At 40.8% G+C, this 19,390-nt stretch overlaps 1 protein-coding gene across 1 annotated transcript in view; it reads right to left on the reverse strand.

Annotated features, from left to right (window-relative positions):
* LOC149302441 (PH-interacting protein-like) overlaps positions 1-19,390 on the reverse strand; it is a 59,975-nt gene that overhangs the window by 30,865 nt on the left and 9,720 nt on the right. Inside the window, exons 5-10 of the mRNA XM_089482535.1 lie at positions 11,912-12,062; positions 11,369-11,467; positions 6,607-6,767; positions 3,502-3,723; positions 2,419-2,519; positions 191-261 (exon numbers count right to left, since the gene is read on the reverse strand). Coding sequence (XP_089338661.1) covers positions 191-261; positions 2,419-2,519; positions 3,502-3,723; positions 6,607-6,767; positions 11,369-11,467; positions 11,912-12,062 — 805 coding nt within the window. The remainder of the gene's footprint in view (positions 1-190; positions 262-2,418; positions 2,520-3,501; positions 3,724-6,606; positions 6,768-11,368; positions 11,468-11,911; positions 12,063-19,390) is intronic.

Consider the following 19,390-nt stretch of genomic DNA (forward strand, 5'->3'; position numbering starts at 1 on the left):
CCCTACAAGAAGCATGCCACGAGTGACAGAGGCAAAACAGAAACGCTGTACATTAACTCGAGCTCATGCGCAATTTGTATGACTGTATTTGAGACTGGATAGAGGAGTTGCTAGATTAACGAGAGCACCTGTGGTCATTAATTGTGCTCTGATTGAGAGTAAGTCATTAGGTAATATTAGCGATCCTTACCAGAGCTAAACGATGAACAGATCATCTGGACACCTGGTCGAGGCCTCTCTGTATACTTAGTAGGACGGGGGCTGCACAAACACAAGCGTAACAAAAATGTTTAAACAGAATTAGTTATGCATTACGAGATAGTCAAAAATAAAAAACGGCTTACTACAGAACATCTGCAAAAGAAATATTGTGCCAGGCTGCCAGGATCCTGACACACAAGGCCATATTAAAGACATAATAGGGCATGTCTGCTCAGGAAGCAGCCACCGTAACAACTGTTCAGATACAGGGATCACTAAACTGCGCAGATACAGTGGGCATGATTTCCCCTTTAAAACTGCAGTAACCTGACAAAAGCTATCTGAGCTATCTGAAGATAGTTCCAAATAAAGTTTACAAAAACCAAAAACTGTCTGCGCTTCTCACCCTAATAAAAGTTGGCAACAAATATATAAACATAATATAAATGAGAGGTTTTGGTTATATGAATTGGCCAAAGCATAATTAAGCTCACCCGCCACGTCAAGGCACACTCTCAATAGGGTGAGAACCTACTCTCGCCTCCTACATAGTGGGCACACAAAGCAGTTTATACTGCTAAGGTTTTGGTAGCGGTATAAACTGCTTTGTGTGCCCACTATGTAGGAGGTGAGAGTAGGTTCTGACTAGCTTAGCGCACCGACATTTTTTCTTTTCCCAAATAAAGTTTGCAAAAGCGCTCATAGAATGTGTGCATGCGCCGCACATATACCTATTGCCACAAGATGATTGACACTCTCTCCGGGGGGAGGGGTCACCAGTTTACTAGCTTGTTCATTGTACGGTAAGTTTGCTCACGCTGCTGCAGCTGCACTTCATGTTATATGAGCAACTAAAGACTTGGTTGGAAGTTTACATGGTGGTGTTTTTCAGGATGACTGAGGGAAGCAGACTTCCCACTAACACCGTCCGGAGGCAGACGCACACGTCTTTAGCAGAATGGTAATTATCACTAGACTTACAGTCACGTACAGACCAGGATGATCATAGTTCAACAAGCTACACACGTGCCGGACACACAACGCAGATTTCCCTTAAGCCAAAGCGGAACCTTCCTTAACCAACGGCTACAAAGCTGCAGATACGGCCACGTTTTATTTTATCTTTAGTTCATAATTTGACAAAACAGGACTGTTCCATGCCCGGCAGTGGGAATACTAGTTGGGACTTTACCTCAATATCAAAGTGGAAGCGGCAGCGTGCAAGCTGCAGTTGTCATTACTTATGAGCATGGAAGAACACAATAATAGGATTTCAAGGTATCTCATAAGTGGTTCCAGCTAACACAGATCCTGATTCAAACGGTTTAAACCGTGCCCTGCGTGTAGGGAAAGGCTTCCTTTAAGTTGCAGGCCAGCTGAAACTTACTTTTATGCCACACACACGCTCTATAGAATTTAGACTTTACATCTCGTCCCATGAAAGAAAAATTAATTTGCTAGATTTACGCAAAATCGTGCGCCTGGCCCCATGCTGCCTCACGTGTGACTTGTGGGGATTTCACAATGCACACCTAAACCAAAATCTTTCCAGCACCTTATATATCTTATAAAGCCAACTTTAATTCTATCCATGAAGACATTACAATAGCTTAACGTAGATTTTTAAGTTAAAGACAGTAACAAATACCCCGTGCTAGTATTCTACGGTTTATTATACAGCATAAGATATTAATTCAAGTGTTTTTAAAGATGCCTTCCATTTAGTTTACTGGTTTACAGAGGCTCGATGACAGAATCATCTCTGTATATCCCAGCGCTTCAGGAATATTTGGGTCTGAATTAGATATAAGGAGGTCTGTTATTACAGAGCAGTCCAACAGCCAGTCTGGCAAGGTTAACCGACGTCAAACTCATTTGATATCCTTAGACGATAACACAGCTTATTGGAAGACACAATACAGTAGAGGTTTAACAAGAATGATGACAATCAAACCAAATAAACCCGCATGATAAGAGAATGTGTCCAGTCAAAATCCTATGTGCCAATTAGACATCTGGTAAAAAATGATATGCAATATCTAAAATGTGCACAATTTATCTATGAGTTTGTCTAAACACTTAGGTGTGTGGGTTTAAACAGTTTTCAAAATAAGTGGTATGCTGAAAATGATGTAATAAGTGTTGCCATTGCATAGAATAAAAAAAATAAACGAGGATGATGAACGAATGAGACTGGAAGAAAATGATAAAGCTTACTTTATTTTTAGAGTTCCAGCATCCCAAAGCCAGAAGCAAATTGTGCCATCTGCCCCAGTGGAAGACAGGTATCTCTTGGATCCATTACACAAGGGAGAGAACTGCAAGAAACAAGAGAAAGATACCCTTGGGTTTAATTATTCCGAACACATTTATTCTCATTCTGTTAAATCCTTCTCACTGTGCAGATGCATGTTTTTCCTAACTCATGTCTAAATCCAAGGCCACAATGTTTTAACTACTTAAATGCAAGGGATGTTCAAAAAGTTTTTTGCACTGATATTTTTGCGGGAGGAGTAGTAACGGGTGGTGTCTTAGTGTGTCACGTGACTAGTTCTGTATGACAAGCCCGCTGCCCTTGCAGTTTAGTATAAGAGTTTTCACCTTGTGATGAAGATGGCTGCGAAATGTATATATTGCACCAAAGAGGAACAGCGTTCGCATGTGTGCTCAGTATGGGGATAAAGTTCTCTACCATTGAGTCGTCTATGAGTGGATCGAAAAGTTCGAAAATGGCCATATTTGTGTGACGGATGCAGAGCGCTCCGGACGTCCAGCTACAGCCACGAGGATTGAAGAAAGAACCCTGGAACCGATTCGCGAAAACAGAAGAATAACAGTTGAAGAGGTTGCAGGAAAGCTGAATGTGAGTGTTGGATCTACCGATAGCCTGATTCATGACAGCTTTAAGTTCAGTAAAGTGTGTGTCAGGTGGGTGCCTAAGCAGCTGACAGAGGAGCGCAAGCACTTAGATGTTTGTATTTAATTTGTTTTGCGATAAATAAACTTTTTGAACGTCTCTCGTCAACAAAGTATTAAAAGAGCTTCTCTTTGTCTCAGCAAATTATATGCATTTTTGTAAATATAGATATTTGAGGCAGCCCAGTACGAACACCAATTTTAACATTTTAGACACGAGCGGATACAAAACTCTTGTAACCAAGCCTCCTTATTGGAGGAAAATGCAATCCAGCTACAAAGTATAGTTTGAAACAACTGATTTTACACAAAAGAGGGTTAAAAATATTTTACATGTGATATTTGCAAGTACCTGCCTTCTCGCGTAGATGGAATAGTCAGTACCTGTAGTGATGTTATGGATGCGCTGTGTCCCTGCAGGATGGCAAGGGGTGCACACGTTCGCAGACACCAAACTCTAATCATCTTGTCACAACTTCCAGCAGCAATCATGGTATTTTCATAATTCACAGCCATGTCGGAAATTTCAGCAGCATGTCCTCTTAATGTTGCCAGCAGGCGACCATCGTCCGTTGCCCATATTTTTACAAGACAATCATCAGAACCCTGTGGAGTAGGTGTTAGTAATTGAAATGTGTAATAACTGCATTTTATGATGATGCCGAAGAGTGATTGCTTGTATATGATCTAATGTATTACAAAGTTTTACTAAAAAAACAAAAAAAACAAACCTTATTTTAATGCCGTTACATATTTAAAGAGATGTCAAAGCTACTGAAATCTTATACGATTGCAACATAGTATTGTGTATAAAATTTAGATTTTTAGATACCACTAGGTATAAAATTATCTCACGTGATGTGGTATAACGGAGGTATAAATAAAATAGAAATCATCTTTGTCACATGGCCTTCAGGCATTAGGCCGGACAGCCTACAGGTGAACACCTAGCTACATTCATGGGCGTAGGAACCGGGGGGGACGGGGGGGATAGATCCCCCCCAGTAACTCATGCGGGGGGGGACCGATAATTAAGAAATCCCCCCCAGGGCCAGGGCAACCGATCTTACGCGGTCCGCACCTCGAGCCCTGCTACTTACCTGTGGGAGGGTCTTCTGTACTGCACAGAGGAACCGGGATCACCCAGCAGAGTTCACGTGACATCACATCACCTGTGCAGTACCAGAGAACGCAGAGGGAGGCCGCGCCCCCTCTGCTGAAGACTGTGAGCGGCATCGAGGAGCTGCAGTGCAGGTAAGGGGGTGGGGAGGGTGTTTGAATAAGTATGCCTGATTGAGGGAATGAATCTGTGAATGAATGAGTGTGTGTGTGATAGAATGGATGTGTAAGTGCTGGAACCTAGGCATGATTGGACTGTGATTGATGTTAGCAATCACACTCCTATCATGCCAAGTCAGCCAGTACATGCTGAAACCTAGCTAGCTGCCCCCCTTGTGTATTGATGCTGCCAGCAGTATGGGGTCTGCACATCACTTACAGCCACCCTGTACCAGCATGTACTGGCTGACTTGGCATGATAGGAGTGTGATTGCTAACAGCAATCACAGTCCCATCATGCCTAGGTTACAGTATTTACTGGTTGGATGTGTAAGTGCTGGAACCTAGGCATGATGGGACTGTGATTGCTGTTAGCAATCACACTCCTATCATGCCAAGTCAGCCAGTACATGCTGAAACCTAGCTAGCTGCCCCCCTTGTGTATTGATGCTGCCAGCAGTATGGGGTCTGCACATCACTTACAGCCACCCTGTACCAGCATGTACTGGCTGACTTGGCATGATAGGAGTGTGATTGCTAACAGCAGAGTTTTTATTATTATTTTTAAAGGTGGGGGGTCATTTTCGGTTTTGGCTAAGTGAACCGTGAATGTTTTGGTCCAGAATTTTCATTTTGGTGCATCCCTAGAATAAATAGAACTATTTCATTTTTAATTATCCTGAGTCCTGAATTTGTAGTCACAAAACTTTCTAGGCCCAGAAATCAGTGAGAGGAAAAGTAAAGGTTTTGTGTTATTTACTTTATTTTAATCTGCATATTTTATAAAAGGCCATATTTTCTCACAGTGAAAAATGAGTGTGGCCCGCGCACGTATACAATTCTGATGAAGTGGCCCACTACAGAAAAACCTTGGACACCCCTGGGGTAGACAGTGAGAAGGGGGGGTAGGGAGAGGGTAGCTAGTGAGAAGGGGGGGGGTAGGGAGAGGGTAGCTAGTGAGAAGGGGGCGATAGGGAGAGGGTAGCTAGTGAGAAGGGAGGGTAGGGAGAGGGTAGCTAGTGAGAAGGGAGGGTAGGGAGGGGTGTAGATAGTAAGAAAGTGTGAGAGGGGGTAGATAGTGTGAGAAAGTGGGGATCTGATGGGGAAAATGCTGTCCCCCCCCAGATTTTTAGGGGTTCCTACGCCCATGGCTACATTGGCTTCCAGATCTCCTGGAGTTAGACAGCACTGCACAACACGGTGACTTCGTTCTAAATTCCTATACCTGTTTCTATGTAGAAACAATTTAGCCAGTGAAGCCAGTGAACAAGTAGAAAAATATATTCTGTTTATATGATGATAGAAGGAATGGGAACAATTTCCCTCCTGACTAGCAGGAGATTGGATTTTAATCCCTTCCAATAATACTCAGCAATACTTATCAAATAAAAAAAATATTGTATTTTCTCTTATGAAGGACTACAGGACAACACTGTTCTAAAGAACCTCGGTTTCCAGTGAATAAAGTGAAACATGATGTCCAAGAGCTATACAGCACAACATTGCAACACCTCTTAACACCTTATCCATATTGATTTGGGAATGTGTCTACGTATAGGGCAATGCGGCAACAATGCCAATATTTATTTACTGTAGTACCTGGTTAAGATTTCACAAGGGGAAGGTGGAAAGTTTGCTTTTGTCCATATGTCGACACTGTTTATATTACACAGCATAGCATTCACATGTTCTGAGTATAAAGTTTCAGGTGCTCTTCAGCATAACATTCTGAGGTGGAAGCCAAAGTCATTTTAAAGTTTTCAGGCACTTTGTGATAGAAGCCAGTTATTTTTTTATTTCCTACTGGAATTCTCAGAAAACTGAGACACGCTACATTTTCTGTGATCTGATGGGCTGAATGGCAAAGAACAAGTGGTACGTGTGTTTACCCAAGTAAACAAATAGTCTACCCAATGGTAAAATCAGTGACTGACTGCTCCCGGATCACTCTGCCAGCATGCAATGAACCTTAAGAAACAAAGATTGTAACTTCTAAAGAACAAGCTGCCTTCTCAAAATTTTGGAGGCATTTCAAAAAACCCTTTTGATTAAATCACTAATTGTTTTAAGATTAGCAGGATTTTAAAGGATCTGTGCTATATTAAACAAAGATATTGTAGCACCTTAGAACTCTACATCTGTACATTATGTTGGTGTGATCTCGGGAGCACTGAAAAACGGTAGCACTAGGAGATAAACATTGACACTTACAGTAAATATCCTTCTTCCTGTTCGGTCAAATGTTACACAGTATACAGAAGAGAGGTGTCCTAAAATCCTCTTGTGCATTTTCATGTGCTGGTAGACCACTGTTGGGACAAGGTTCTCATATTTGTACTTTCCATTCAATTTTCTTGCAAATATGGTGCCCGCTAAAGTAAAGAAAATAAAAATGCATAATTAGAAAAAACAAACTCGTGACATACAGTCAGATCCTATGATGCTTCATAATCAAACAGCTACTGCAGCCCAAGTAAAAGTACAGGTTTAGTTGATAAGACCCAACCAAAAACACTAATTTGTGCAGTTAGTGCATTCAGCTTCTTAACTTCTTAAGGAGGAAAACAAAACCCTTTTCTTTGCTTAACAAGGACTGGTACATCCCTGAAACATGCGGCAATAAATCCATTAGGAAGTAACAGTACGTCCCAACTATGATGTTGCAGCGGCAGGGACATCTCTCTCTCTATAGAGTCCTGCTTGGTGATCACATTCTGATCAGCACAGAAAGATCAGGAGGAGGAAAATAAAAAATGAAAACAATTGATAGCGAACCCAGTCATGTCATCATCTCTCCAATGTTTGAGATCGCAATACTGCACTAGGAAAAGTGCAAAGATTTTTTTTTTTTTGTAAAGCATGGATGTGGCTTGAAGAGGCTAAACTCCTATGAACACCCCCCATAACAAATATACTTCTATATGAAAATCATATCCCCACAAAGGCATCTATTACTACAAGGTAAAGATGTCCTATTTGAAAAGTCTGCAAATGCAATCTTCTTATATGGAAAATACATTGGTCCATAGATAAGAAAAGGTAGATTGATTTATACACATCATTTTTGTAACGTATGTTCTGCTGGAATGCTCCGTTACCCTATTAAAGTGAAAACAGAGAGCTTTCTATGTTAATTTACCCACAATGGTCCAGAAGCCTTTTTTTTTTTTTTTTTTTTAAATGGGCATTTCAGACGTTACCTAAGCTACAGAATTGCATGCAGTTAGAGCTGCAGTAAAGGATATCAATAAGAGAGCATCTCTCTCTCTGTAATAACCACAGAACAATGTCTTGCTATATTAATTAAATTGTACAAGGAGCTTTTGTATGAAAGCACATTTTAACTTCCACAATCTGGAATGCTTCATGTGCAGGTGCTCTCAGCTCCACTGTTAATTATTTATTCAGCCAGAACAAATTCTGCGATCAGCTGTAGATTTGTCATGCAAGTCCAAAATAGCTTCAACAATTAATAAAGATGGCATTTTGAGAAAAGGCGGACCTACGCCACTTAAATTCTTCCCACATCACCAATACATTCAGTCTCTGGGAGGCTTGCCACCTAGTAACAGATAGTGGAAGATGGCAAGGCTCTCAAAGACAATGTGGACAAACACAGCTGCCAGCAGGTATGTGCGATGGAGGCCATAGCAGCCACCGGCCCTCTGGTTTTCTCAGGCAAATCAGACTGAAAAGAGAAGGATTTCCCTGCTCTTCTTCAATAAAAGAGGGTTTTCTTGTCAGCAATATCATCTTCCCCTCTTCTCCTGCCCCCATTCAGACAAGGTCAGACAAGGAACCCCACAAAGGGAGCATGACCATTGACAGGGTCTCCATAGAGTGGTCCAGAGCATAAAACAACTGAGGGGACGAAGCCCTCATTTAGTACATAACTGTGCAAACAAGGTCTACTATGGCCCAATACAACTATGGCCCAATCCTTAAGTCTGCCACCGACTCTAGTGTTAGGACACGCAGAACAAAGTTCTCCGCAGGGGTGAGATAACGTAGCTTCACAATGCCGATAAGCTGAATGGTTGTACTAGACATACACGTCTTAGGAACAAAAGCCTCTTCAGATAACTCATGCTTGTGCAAGGATGTCCTGTGTACAGCAAGGCAACAGGGATAATACAGCCAACAGGCCAGCCCTAACATGCCCAGTCAATATTTTACCATACTATGGGGATGGCAAACAAAAAAGGCCCAGTGCTAGACATCACCCACTATGTCACAAGAGATGTCCAGACCCAGAGAGGAAACAGGACTACAACAGCCTGTAGGTAGGCAGCCAACGCGAGGGCTGTAAAGTGCCATTGATCCGCCCAAGGATTGTGCCCCCAGCCCCTGAATGTTGACTGGTACCCCAAGGACCCAATCTGGGCTGCACACAAAGCTTCACCGACTTCCCAAAGCAAGGTTAAGATCCATGAGTTCAATTAAACAAAAAACAAGGGTAAGGTAACAGACATACCCAGGAGAGGCAGCATAAAGAAAATAGTAAAGGGGAGATTCTGGAAGTGTTATAACACGCCACTGCTTGTGGGGGGGGGGGGGACCTACTTTTTCTATGGGAAATAAATGCTTTTTTTCATGGAAAGCTTAAACAGAAGTCCCATTATTTTTTCATTTCAGCATAAAACCCAGTGATGTAGATTTGCATAATAGAAAATATGGAATTTCATTCCAATAAACTTCCTTAATCTGCTGACATAGAGACAGCCATTGTAAGCAACCAAGTAATATTGTATGTGAATAATCTTTATTAAACACCACAGAAAAACTGTTTACTGTGTACAGAAATGCTAAAGCCATCCCTGCTTGTTTAATAAAAAAAACCTTCCAACACAAATTCCCTAGAACATGTACAAACTGCTAATATGAAGTTGCCAGAAACATTATGCAAAAACAAACTTTTTTTTTTTCTTTCTTAAAAACAAACTTTTTGAAAATGCTTTAATTATGTGCCACAAAAGTAAGCGCTGGTAGATTGTTGCGACAGAAACCTTCATAAATATTTGTGTCATTAACCCCCTCAGTACCGGGTTGTACCTGGTACTTCCTGGTTAACAGTCACCGGTAGACCGGGACGTACCAGGTACGTCTCCTCCAAAAAACGCCCCCACATCACCACAATCGCGGTGATCGTGGGGGCACTGCTGCTGCTGTCTGCCCAGGACTCCTGGGCAGACAGCACAGCCTGTCTAAGCCCGCCCCAAGCCTACGATCACTCCCATGGAGTGATTTTGTAGGCAGAAACAGCGATTGCAGAAAAATCTGCAATCGCGGTTTCAGCTGCCACAGGCAGCTTCAGGGAAGTGTGGGGACCTGATCCAACACCCCCTTGCTGCCTGATCGCTCCATGAGGGCGATCGCAGCATTGAAGGGGTTAATTCCTGTATTGTAGGGGGCTCTGCTGTTGGTGGTCTGCCTGGAAGCCCAGCAACAGCAAAAACGACCCCCCCAGAAGTCCTCTGATCAATCCTGTAGGACTGATCAGAGAGACTCCTCCCCTACAATCTCCAGTCTATTGGAGATTGTGTCCCAGCTGCCAGAGGCAGCTTCAGGGACAGGGAGACAGGGTTCTTTGGTCTCCACATGAGTGTGGAGGCCAGACCCCCCCACCCTTCCTCAGTTAACCCCTACCCCCCTCTTCCTCAATTAACCCCTTCAATGCTGCGATTGTGTATGACCCCCATCGCAGCATTGCAGGGGTTAATATTAGTCCCCACAAGCTCGTTGGAATTTTTGGAATCAGGGGATCTTGGTGAACAAAATGTGGTGTTTTCTTCCACTGTTGCACTTATGGTGTGCAAGAAATTCAGTGCAACATTGAAATGTATGCGTTAAAAAAGCAGTAAAATAATTTCCCTGTGAAGTTTGGCAGACATCAGTGAAGAAATGGCTAGCTGAAAACTGTCAAAACTACCCTAGTTGAACACCTTGACTTGTCTACTGTTCATAAATATATACTTTTATGGGGTAATTTACAGCGGGGGGCTTCCAAAATGTCCCAAATGGGATATGGGCCGAGGAAACCAATTTCTGAAAATTTCAAATGTGAAAACGAAAATGCGCATGTTCCAGTTTTGCCCTCATAGCTTCCTGAAAAAATGCATGAACCATGCATGTGAGGCCTTGTTGGAACCGGGGGATGTTGGTGAACACAATTTGGTGTTTTTTTTCTGCAGTTGCACATATTCTATACAAAATAAATTATAAAATCTAAAGCAACATTGCAACATATGCAAAAAATATAAAAATACCTCAAAATTTGGCAGCAATTTGCGATAAAATCCCTGTTTGAAAAGTGTCAAAATGACCCTAGTTGTACACCTTGACTTATCTACTGTTCATAAACATATAATTTTGGGGGGATAATCAGTATCTGTGACAACTATTGCAGTTATTAGACTACCATGCCAAATTTGAAAAAAAATTACATTTCAAAAACGTGATGCATGCCTTGCAATATTTGCCCTATACTGGTCAAAATAGATAAAAATCCTGGCCATGTTGGGACAACTTAATGAATATATTTGGGATAATTTTTTCCCATTGGTTCAATGTGTGTACAATTTGTATGTATACAAAACTGTAAAAAAATTTGTTTTTTTCATTTTTCCCCCACTTTTTCCAGTTTATTTCAAACAAAACAATGTACTACCCAGCTTAATATGGTTTCAAATGCTTGTGCTGAAAAAAGCAATATATGATTTGTGTGGGTGCACCAATTGATAAGAGAGAAATTACAGTTGAAGAAAGACATGGCAAAAACACAAAAACGGCTCCGGTCCTTTAGCGACACGTTAGTATCAAAATCCCGGTCCTGAAGGGGTTAAAGTTAAGGAAAATAAAGTAAACCTTATTTTTATAGAGCTCAGGTTATGTAATTATTAAACTACTGTGCTAAATATTCAAATACACTGAACTAGAACCATTTGTTTACAGATATTAGAATCTCTTTTCTCACCTATGCTTGGTGGACTTCCAAAATTTATTGGAGCCTCAGGAGGTCTTCCGCAATGTAAAGCGGCAAGGGTTGAACCCTTCCAGACAACATTTTTGCAGCCTGTGGAGAAAATAATTCAAACACGTTTGATTTGTTTTTTTAATATAACAAAAAAGCTTCACATTATATATATTTTTAAACAATAAAGGCAAGTCAAAATTTATATTTATATTCCATATGATAACTATCATGCACATTCCAATGCACTACACAATGGTATTAACGGTTTATTTTGATTTTGTAATGATCAGTATGTTCACATTAAATGTACCGGTATTTTCAAAGCTATGTTTAACCTGTATTTTTCCTTACAATTATTATAGTCAGTATCAATACACCTGGTTACCTTAACATTACTAACCAGAGACAAAAGTCAGCTTGTTTTTACGCATAAAATACTGGTGTCAGATTTTATGTAGTTATGTACACAGTTATAATATGTAAAGTTGGGAAAGTGACAGGTCCTCTTAAATCATCAGAAAGTTAAGACTAAAAACCTCTTACTTTTATTTGTGCGCAGCAGAGACTGGCGGCCGGCTCCCAATAGTGTCAGCACTCCAGGGACACTTTGAGGAATCTCTTTCTCGAGAAGCGGCCCAACTCTTCGACATATTTGCACTAAATGGTCCGGTGCCAAATGTCGATAATATTTCACCTATTTAACGGCAAAGGAACAAAAGCTTTTTTCTTTTTTACTATTTTCACATTTGATTAAAGCTTATATTTGTTTTTCGGAAACTGAGTTTTCAACAAGTAAGCTTAATCGTCATCTGCATTTAAATATCGGGAACTGCCCTCACCGAGTGCAAGTACGATTCTCCGAAAAAGTGAGAGGGATTCCCAAATAAAATACATTAATTACAATGGAAGAAGCATTTTTTCAGATCTTTAAACAGGTACACTACTGCCTTCACAGGAACCTTAATTCATATAATCGCTGAATGTTAACTCAGTTATGTGACACCTCTATTAAGCAATACAAGAAAGTATGAGAGATCTTCAAGTTGGAGAAGGCATGGAATTAAATTATGAAGAGAGTTGAAAAAGACAGGGAACTTGTCTATTATATATCAGGCACCAGCTATCAGATTCCTATCTTTAGATGGTTAAAAGCACCGGAAGAGTTTGTAGGTTCACTAGAGAAATGGCAAACATAGAAACGCCATTAGACCAGCACCACTGACCAAAATCGCAAAGTCAGAAAGCTGTCAGGAGGTAAGTGAACACAGTACGTTTCACATGGACATGCGCCTCACATGTCACTGGAGCCCCTACGAAAAACTGAGCATGACTGCCAAAATATTCAATGGATGCTTCATTTCTCATATCAAAAGATTCATAAATGTACCCTCTGCACTTCGGCAGAGACCCAGCACCTGTTCGCGCCGTGTGAATAAGCAGAAAATATGAATGCGATGTGAACGGCGGCATGTCCATACAGCTCGGAGAAGGAAGCCCGGCAGCACATGCACTCCACTACTTCCTGTCCGGATCATTACACTTTAGTAGAGAACATGCTTCAGAGGAAGTAAATTACTTACATCTCTCCACTCCGATTTATCCAGAACTTTGCTTTCTTACATATGTGCTCCACAATTTCCAAGTTTAATTAAAAGGCGAAGCAAAAATCAACAATTTGTTTGCCACTAGACATACGTTTGGTGTAGATAATTTACAGAGTATAAAGTTATAGTAGACTGGACCCAGTGCCAACATTACAGAATATTTCAAACTGTCACAATCCAGTGCATTGTACTTAGTAGTACTCGCATATGCATCATAACCGAATCCTCTCTGTGTGCTTTGTTACGCAACGATTTTCTGTGAATCTACGTGGTCTGCAAATGTGTATTTGGTATTTACCTGGGCATGTCCTGTTGGCCAAAAGCTAGTAGTTACCCTGGCAAGCATACAAATTGGGTAATGAGTGTATATATTATTGCACCAGATCATGGGAAAATGGCTTAAAGAGCATTTAATTTACAAATCATACTGGTTTAAGATTTTGCACATGTTTACATACAGACAGCGGATGCTTCCAGAGTACGGCAAGCAACGTAAGGATATGTGTTACTGTGCCTTTTATTGATCACATGCACAAAATCAGATAACTAAAGCCTGGAAGATTAGCGGCACAGAGATCCAACCTCATCTAGCCCAGCAGGCAGGGCTTTTCAACAAGTGTTCCTGCAACATCCCTGCAGAATGCAGAACACATCTCCACATCTCCCTGGAGCCCAGTCAGGTCCTGTAACAGCGCTGTGAGGTTTCAATACTCAGGCACACGCATCTTAACAAAAGGCCATCAAATGATACGTTTCCTATATATAAAACCTGTTACCCTGGGGCATGAGACTATTGTACGCAACACACAACGGAGTGTGGAGCTTAGACAGTCCTCCGGCCTCAGTCTAAATGAAGAGGAGAGCGATAAAAAAATATAAAGAAAAACATGGCATACACTTAGTGTGTTTCTAAAATATACATGTTTTGTTTCATAACTTTATTTAGTTCTCATGCGCTTAAAATGCAGTTTTGGGATGAGCGGTGGGATCACATTTACCGTCTGGATGCAGCCTAAACACTGCAGACGTCCGTCGTCTTTTTACAGTCACTGCTACTAAACAAATACAAAAACTCAACAGAAAAACGTACTTCAGATAATAGAGTGAAAAGACGCAGGGCAATAAATCAAATAGGATTGGATTTTACAACTGTTGCATATGGGAGGACATTTTTCTGTTGTTTTTCTAGTAAAGCCAAGTAGCAGGTGTTTCATTCATTGCTCCCCACGGACAAACGAAGTACAAAAGCACAAACACTTTATGAAAGATCCAATTGTTTTGTTCAGCAATAAAAGCACAATTACAATACGTGTTATATGATTGTCTTTCAGGATTGTGTGGTAGTTCCTGTACTTTGTTCTGTAGATAGCAGATGAGGTATCAACTACTTCACGTTACTATATACATTAAGAACGTCTAATGCCAGTGAGCTTCCCCTGCACCACGTTATGCATATCCATCAACACATACTGAATGGATGAAATATCAGTTATCTGTACACCATAAAGTGGGGCCAGCAGCTAGATATAGATGGGAAGGTCTGGGGTGGGGACGGAAAAACTGGGAAAACGGTGTGAATATCTTCTTTTATAATGATAAATAATATTTTTATAACATGGCATTCAAACTACTTTACATGAAGACCTTTATGAAAGATGCAAAAATTACTTCACTTTTTCATTTGCAATTGGCGCAGATCTGATCAGGAGACCGATACTCTCCCCGTGCAATCCATGGAGGAGGATTAGCGGAGATCTTTATTTATTTTGTTGCATTGGAGGGTTATGAGGGTCATGCATAGTTAAAATGTTCTGAACGTAAACAGACCTTGTCCATTTGCAACAAAAAGAAAATTTAGTTTATTTACTGAATGAGCTGTACTTTTATTTCAAGCATAATACTTTTCTATACACAGCTTTTCATGTTCCCGGTGGAAAATAATGTAAAATTTGTAAAACTATTCCACTCTGCATTTTTTTCTAAATTTTTCGGAAAAAATTCATTTTGTACCCGGAATAAGAATTGATTCTACTTTTCTGACCAGCACTCACACTTACAGATTTTATTACGTCTTTCCTGTTTATTAACAGGTTGGTTTTACAGATGAAAATGTTTACCTGTGGCTTGCTTTCTTTTTCTAGTTACAGATCTAATAAAAAAATACAGATGAAATGCATTTTATTTTCCTTCAACTGCCAGGTTTCGTTTGACACTTCTTCCCCTATCCGCGTTAACACTTATTGCAGCGAGCTTTCCAGCCTCTAAATGGCAACGGCATGACTCCAGCATCTCGTGGAACTCTATCATCTGCCTCAGCAATACACAAAATTAAACATGGTTAATTCAACTCCGGTGTACATGCAGGTAACAGTCAGTACCAGGCAAGACACAAGTGCTTGATACGCCCATTGTTTGAAATAATACAAAAAAGATTTAGTAACGTTGCATGTAATACTGCTGTAAGAGCGGAACGTTATTTGCACACACCGGTTACCTCGGGAATAAGCAGTCTCTATTTGTTACCATCGGCTCCTTTTCAGTATTAGAAATTAAAAGGGAAAAGAAAAAATGTCGGTGCGCACATGTTTCCCTGTTTGCACATATTTGAGGTTGTTGGCTCCTCATTAGTCTGGTTGCAGCTTGCTGTCCAGGGGTTAAATGGGAGGAGGCTTAATTGCACCTCCCCCAACACATTAATTAGGTTTTGGTAGCAGTATAAACTGCTTTGTGTGCCCACTATGTAGGAGGTGAGAGTAGGTTCTCACCCTATTGAGAGTGTGCCTTGACGTGGCGGGTGAGCTTAATTATGCTTTGGCCAATTCATATAACCAAAACCTCTCATTTATATTATGTTTATATATTTGTTGCCAACTTTATTAGGGTGAGAAGCGCAGACAGTATTTTGTTTTTTTTAGAAATTAAAAGCCCAGATAAGGATTCTGATGTAGAGAAATATTGTTTTAGGTCTGATTATCACTTACTTATTGGGAAACGCCGCTGTAATTCAATGTGCCAAGCTAATCGATTCTGGTAGCAGTCTGACAAAAATATAACTGCTCACGATCAATCAATCCAAGCCCTGTGCCTCAGTCTACTTATAATCGAATGAATAAACAAGTATCAACATGGACTTTGCGACAAAAGACAGTATTTTGTATCTATAAACCAGGGCTTGACAATTTTTTTTAAATCTAGGAGCCAGCTAAAAAAGTTAGGAGTCAGGATTTTTTTGCCCTACACTCACACTTTGCCCCAGCACTCACAGGTCTCACACTTTACCCTAGCCCTCACTTTGCCCTGCACTCACACTTTGCCCCAGCACTTTGCCCACACTAAAAAGCACCAGTGCATACTTTTAATTACCATTAATTAATCCCATTAAGTAACTCTGTCTGTTTCCATAGGCATCTTTGGTCACTAAATAGCTTCCCATAGTCCCATGTTTAGTGACAAAGATGCCTATGGGAAACTGGGGACAGAGTTTGCCTTGGCCCCCAGTCTCCCATAGGCATCTTTGTCACTAAACATGGGACTATGGGAAGCTATTTAGTGACAAAGATGCCTATAGGAAATTGGGGACAGAGTTTTCCTTTGCCCCCAGTCTCCCGCGAAAGTTATTGAGCAGCCCCTTAACGACCTTTGCCGGTTCAGGACCGTCACGGAAAAACGGTCACTTAATGACCTTTGACGGTCCTGAACCGTCAAAAAATTAAATAAAAATGATCAACGATTAAACGGCGTTACTGTAATGCCTCGATGTCGAGGCATTCAGCAAGGCCGCGATCAGCATCGGGGGCCATGTCTGGCCCCTCCCCGGGGCGTCAACAGCCGCCATAAATTGTATGGTGGCGGACGCCCGTTTTAAAAGCGTTTAGGAGGCGATCAACGATCAACTTAAATGGTGTCGCTGGAATGCCTCGATCAGGAGGCATCCAGCGACACCAAACACTTACCTCTGGATGGGCTGTGACCGCTCCGGAGAGTGGTCACAGCCGCAGCTCCCGGTGATCTTCGCCATCAGCAAGATGGCAGCGGCCCGGGAAAAAAAACAATAAAGATGAAAGAGTTCGCTAGATGGTCTCCAGACCCCCTAGAGAACTCTGGCTCCACTTACAGGTACTGCATTCAACCATGCAAGACAATGGAGCCCAGCTTTCTAATCACAATGTGATTAGTAAAATATTAAAAAAAAATAAAAAAAATGGGAAAAAAAATAAAAAAAATGTGCTAACTAGATGAACCATCCAGTACCAGCAAAATGTGTAAAAAAAATATATAAAAAAATAAAGTTTATTATTTTGAGCAAATGCTAAAATTTCTCAAAAATCTCAACAAAGAGTTAAAATAAAAGCACTTCAAATACCCAAGGGGTGTCTAATATAAAAGAAAAATGGCTGATGGGGTAAATTGGAGTGGCCGAGCTCAAAGATAGGGCATAGGTACAGACTGACCAAAATGGAGAAAAAAAGCGCACTTCCCAAATGTGGCATTTTAAATCTCAAACAACACGACAAACCCATGCATGTCTGGTATCACTGCACTCAGGAGATGTTCCTGAACACACATATACCAGAACCTGTATATCTATAACTAAAGTACAATTTGTGTGGGAAAAAAAATAAAAAAAATTACTATTACAAAGTTTGACAAAGTGTAGTTGTATAATTGGTGCATGGAAAGGGTTAAAATAACATCATTTGGAATACCCTGGGGTGTCTAGTTTTCAAAAATGTATGGTTTGACGGGGTTAAGTTGAGTTAACTGGCTTCAAAGATGTTCCAAAGAGGAGATGGAGGCAGACAGACCAGATTTGTTAAAAAAGGTTTGGAAATCATAAAACGCTGCTTGTACTTATTGCCCTATAACTTACAAAAAACAGCAAAAAAACATAAAAACATTGGGTATTTCTAAACTCAGGACAAGTAGTAGAATCTATTTAGCTAGTTTTTTTACTTGCTTTTTTAGGTGAGTAAAAGATTTTTCAAATAAAAGTCAAAAAATATTTTTTTTATAGTAAATAAGATGATACGATCAAAATAAGGGTATCTGAAGAAAACCCATCTTGTCCTGAAAAAAACAATATATAACTTATGTGGGTACACTAAATGGGTGAGGACAAAATTATAGCTGAACACAAGCACCACAAAAGTATTAAAACAGCCTCGGTCCCACAGGGTACAAAAAGAAAAAACGAGCCCGGTCCTTAAGGGGTTAAGAAGCCGTCCCCGTTGATCCGAAATAGAATTGAGTCAGCTGGCCAGCGCGACTCAGTGACCTTCGTGGGCGGTGACAGCCCCGTTCAGTGAGGAGGGTGGGCGGAGCCGCTGGCGGCAGCAGCAGGGTTGTCTGCATCGCAGACGTCCGCTGCTGCCGGAAAGGAGGATCCAGGTCCCCTGCAACGCCGCGGGGGATCTGGATCCTAAACCCAATTATAGGTTTGGCTCACGAACACCTAGGCGCCAGCAGAAAATTATTAGTGGCCATGGCGACCTGGGATTTGTCGAGCCCTGCTATAAACCTAGGGCTTTCCATTGCATTTTTACATTATGTTTCTTTAACCGTGACACTCACTTTTAATTGCGTATCCATATCATTTATATATGGTTTTTTCCCCCAAATGCACTTTTTCACACTTCTAATTTTGTTTTCTGATGACCATGCCTCATTTGGGACTGCTTAGCAGTCCACTAGTCCAAAAGAACCCACCAAATGTATATCATTATGGATAGAAGACAGACCAGGATATTTCACAAAGCACATTTGGGCATTTATCATGCAATGATAGCATCACTATTTAACTCATGATGTTCTACAGCTTCAATATGGGGTTTTGGACACTTTTTTGATTTTTTTTTTGCAATGGCATAGAATATCAAAGGTTTTAATAGGTTAAGAATCCCACTGCAAATACTAGAACATAAATACGCATCAAACACACACACTGAGAAAACAAATATTTCACACCAAGTCCCTTCTTAAGGGGACACTCCAGCCACCATACGCACTAATGAACCTGACAGCCGAGACGTCCCTCAATTCTCGAGAGCCTCCGTGCAAAATGCAAGTAGAAGCTCTGTGGCTGGAGATCCTGCCTAAAAGAAGCGTAGTCATTTTAAATAAATACATCTTAAAGTACTCATGAAAAACACATATGGATGTTTTTGCGGGGCTGTCTGGGACATTATGCTGTCCATTTAAAAGTTACAGGGGCACATTGTTTTTACTCAAGGTTACCTTTAAGTATCTGTCCATAACCACTTATGACTAAATAGACATCTTATTCATAATTTGGCACCATGGTACACATATTCAGAGAGAAGCTCTGAATCCAATCCATCTAAAGCCTGTTACAGCAATCAAACGAAATATATATATATACACGTATATGAAATGTTTAGTTTGACTGCTGTAACTATTG

The sequence above is a fragment of the Sceloporus occidentalis genome, unplaced genomic scaffold, assembly GCF_023333645.1.
Source record: "Sceloporus occidentalis isolate IW3139 unplaced genomic scaffold, rSceOcc1.0.p SCAF_19, whole genome shotgun sequence".
Taxonomy (NCBI): domain Eukaryota; kingdom Metazoa; phylum Chordata; class Lepidosauria; order Squamata; family Phrynosomatidae; genus Sceloporus; species Sceloporus occidentalis.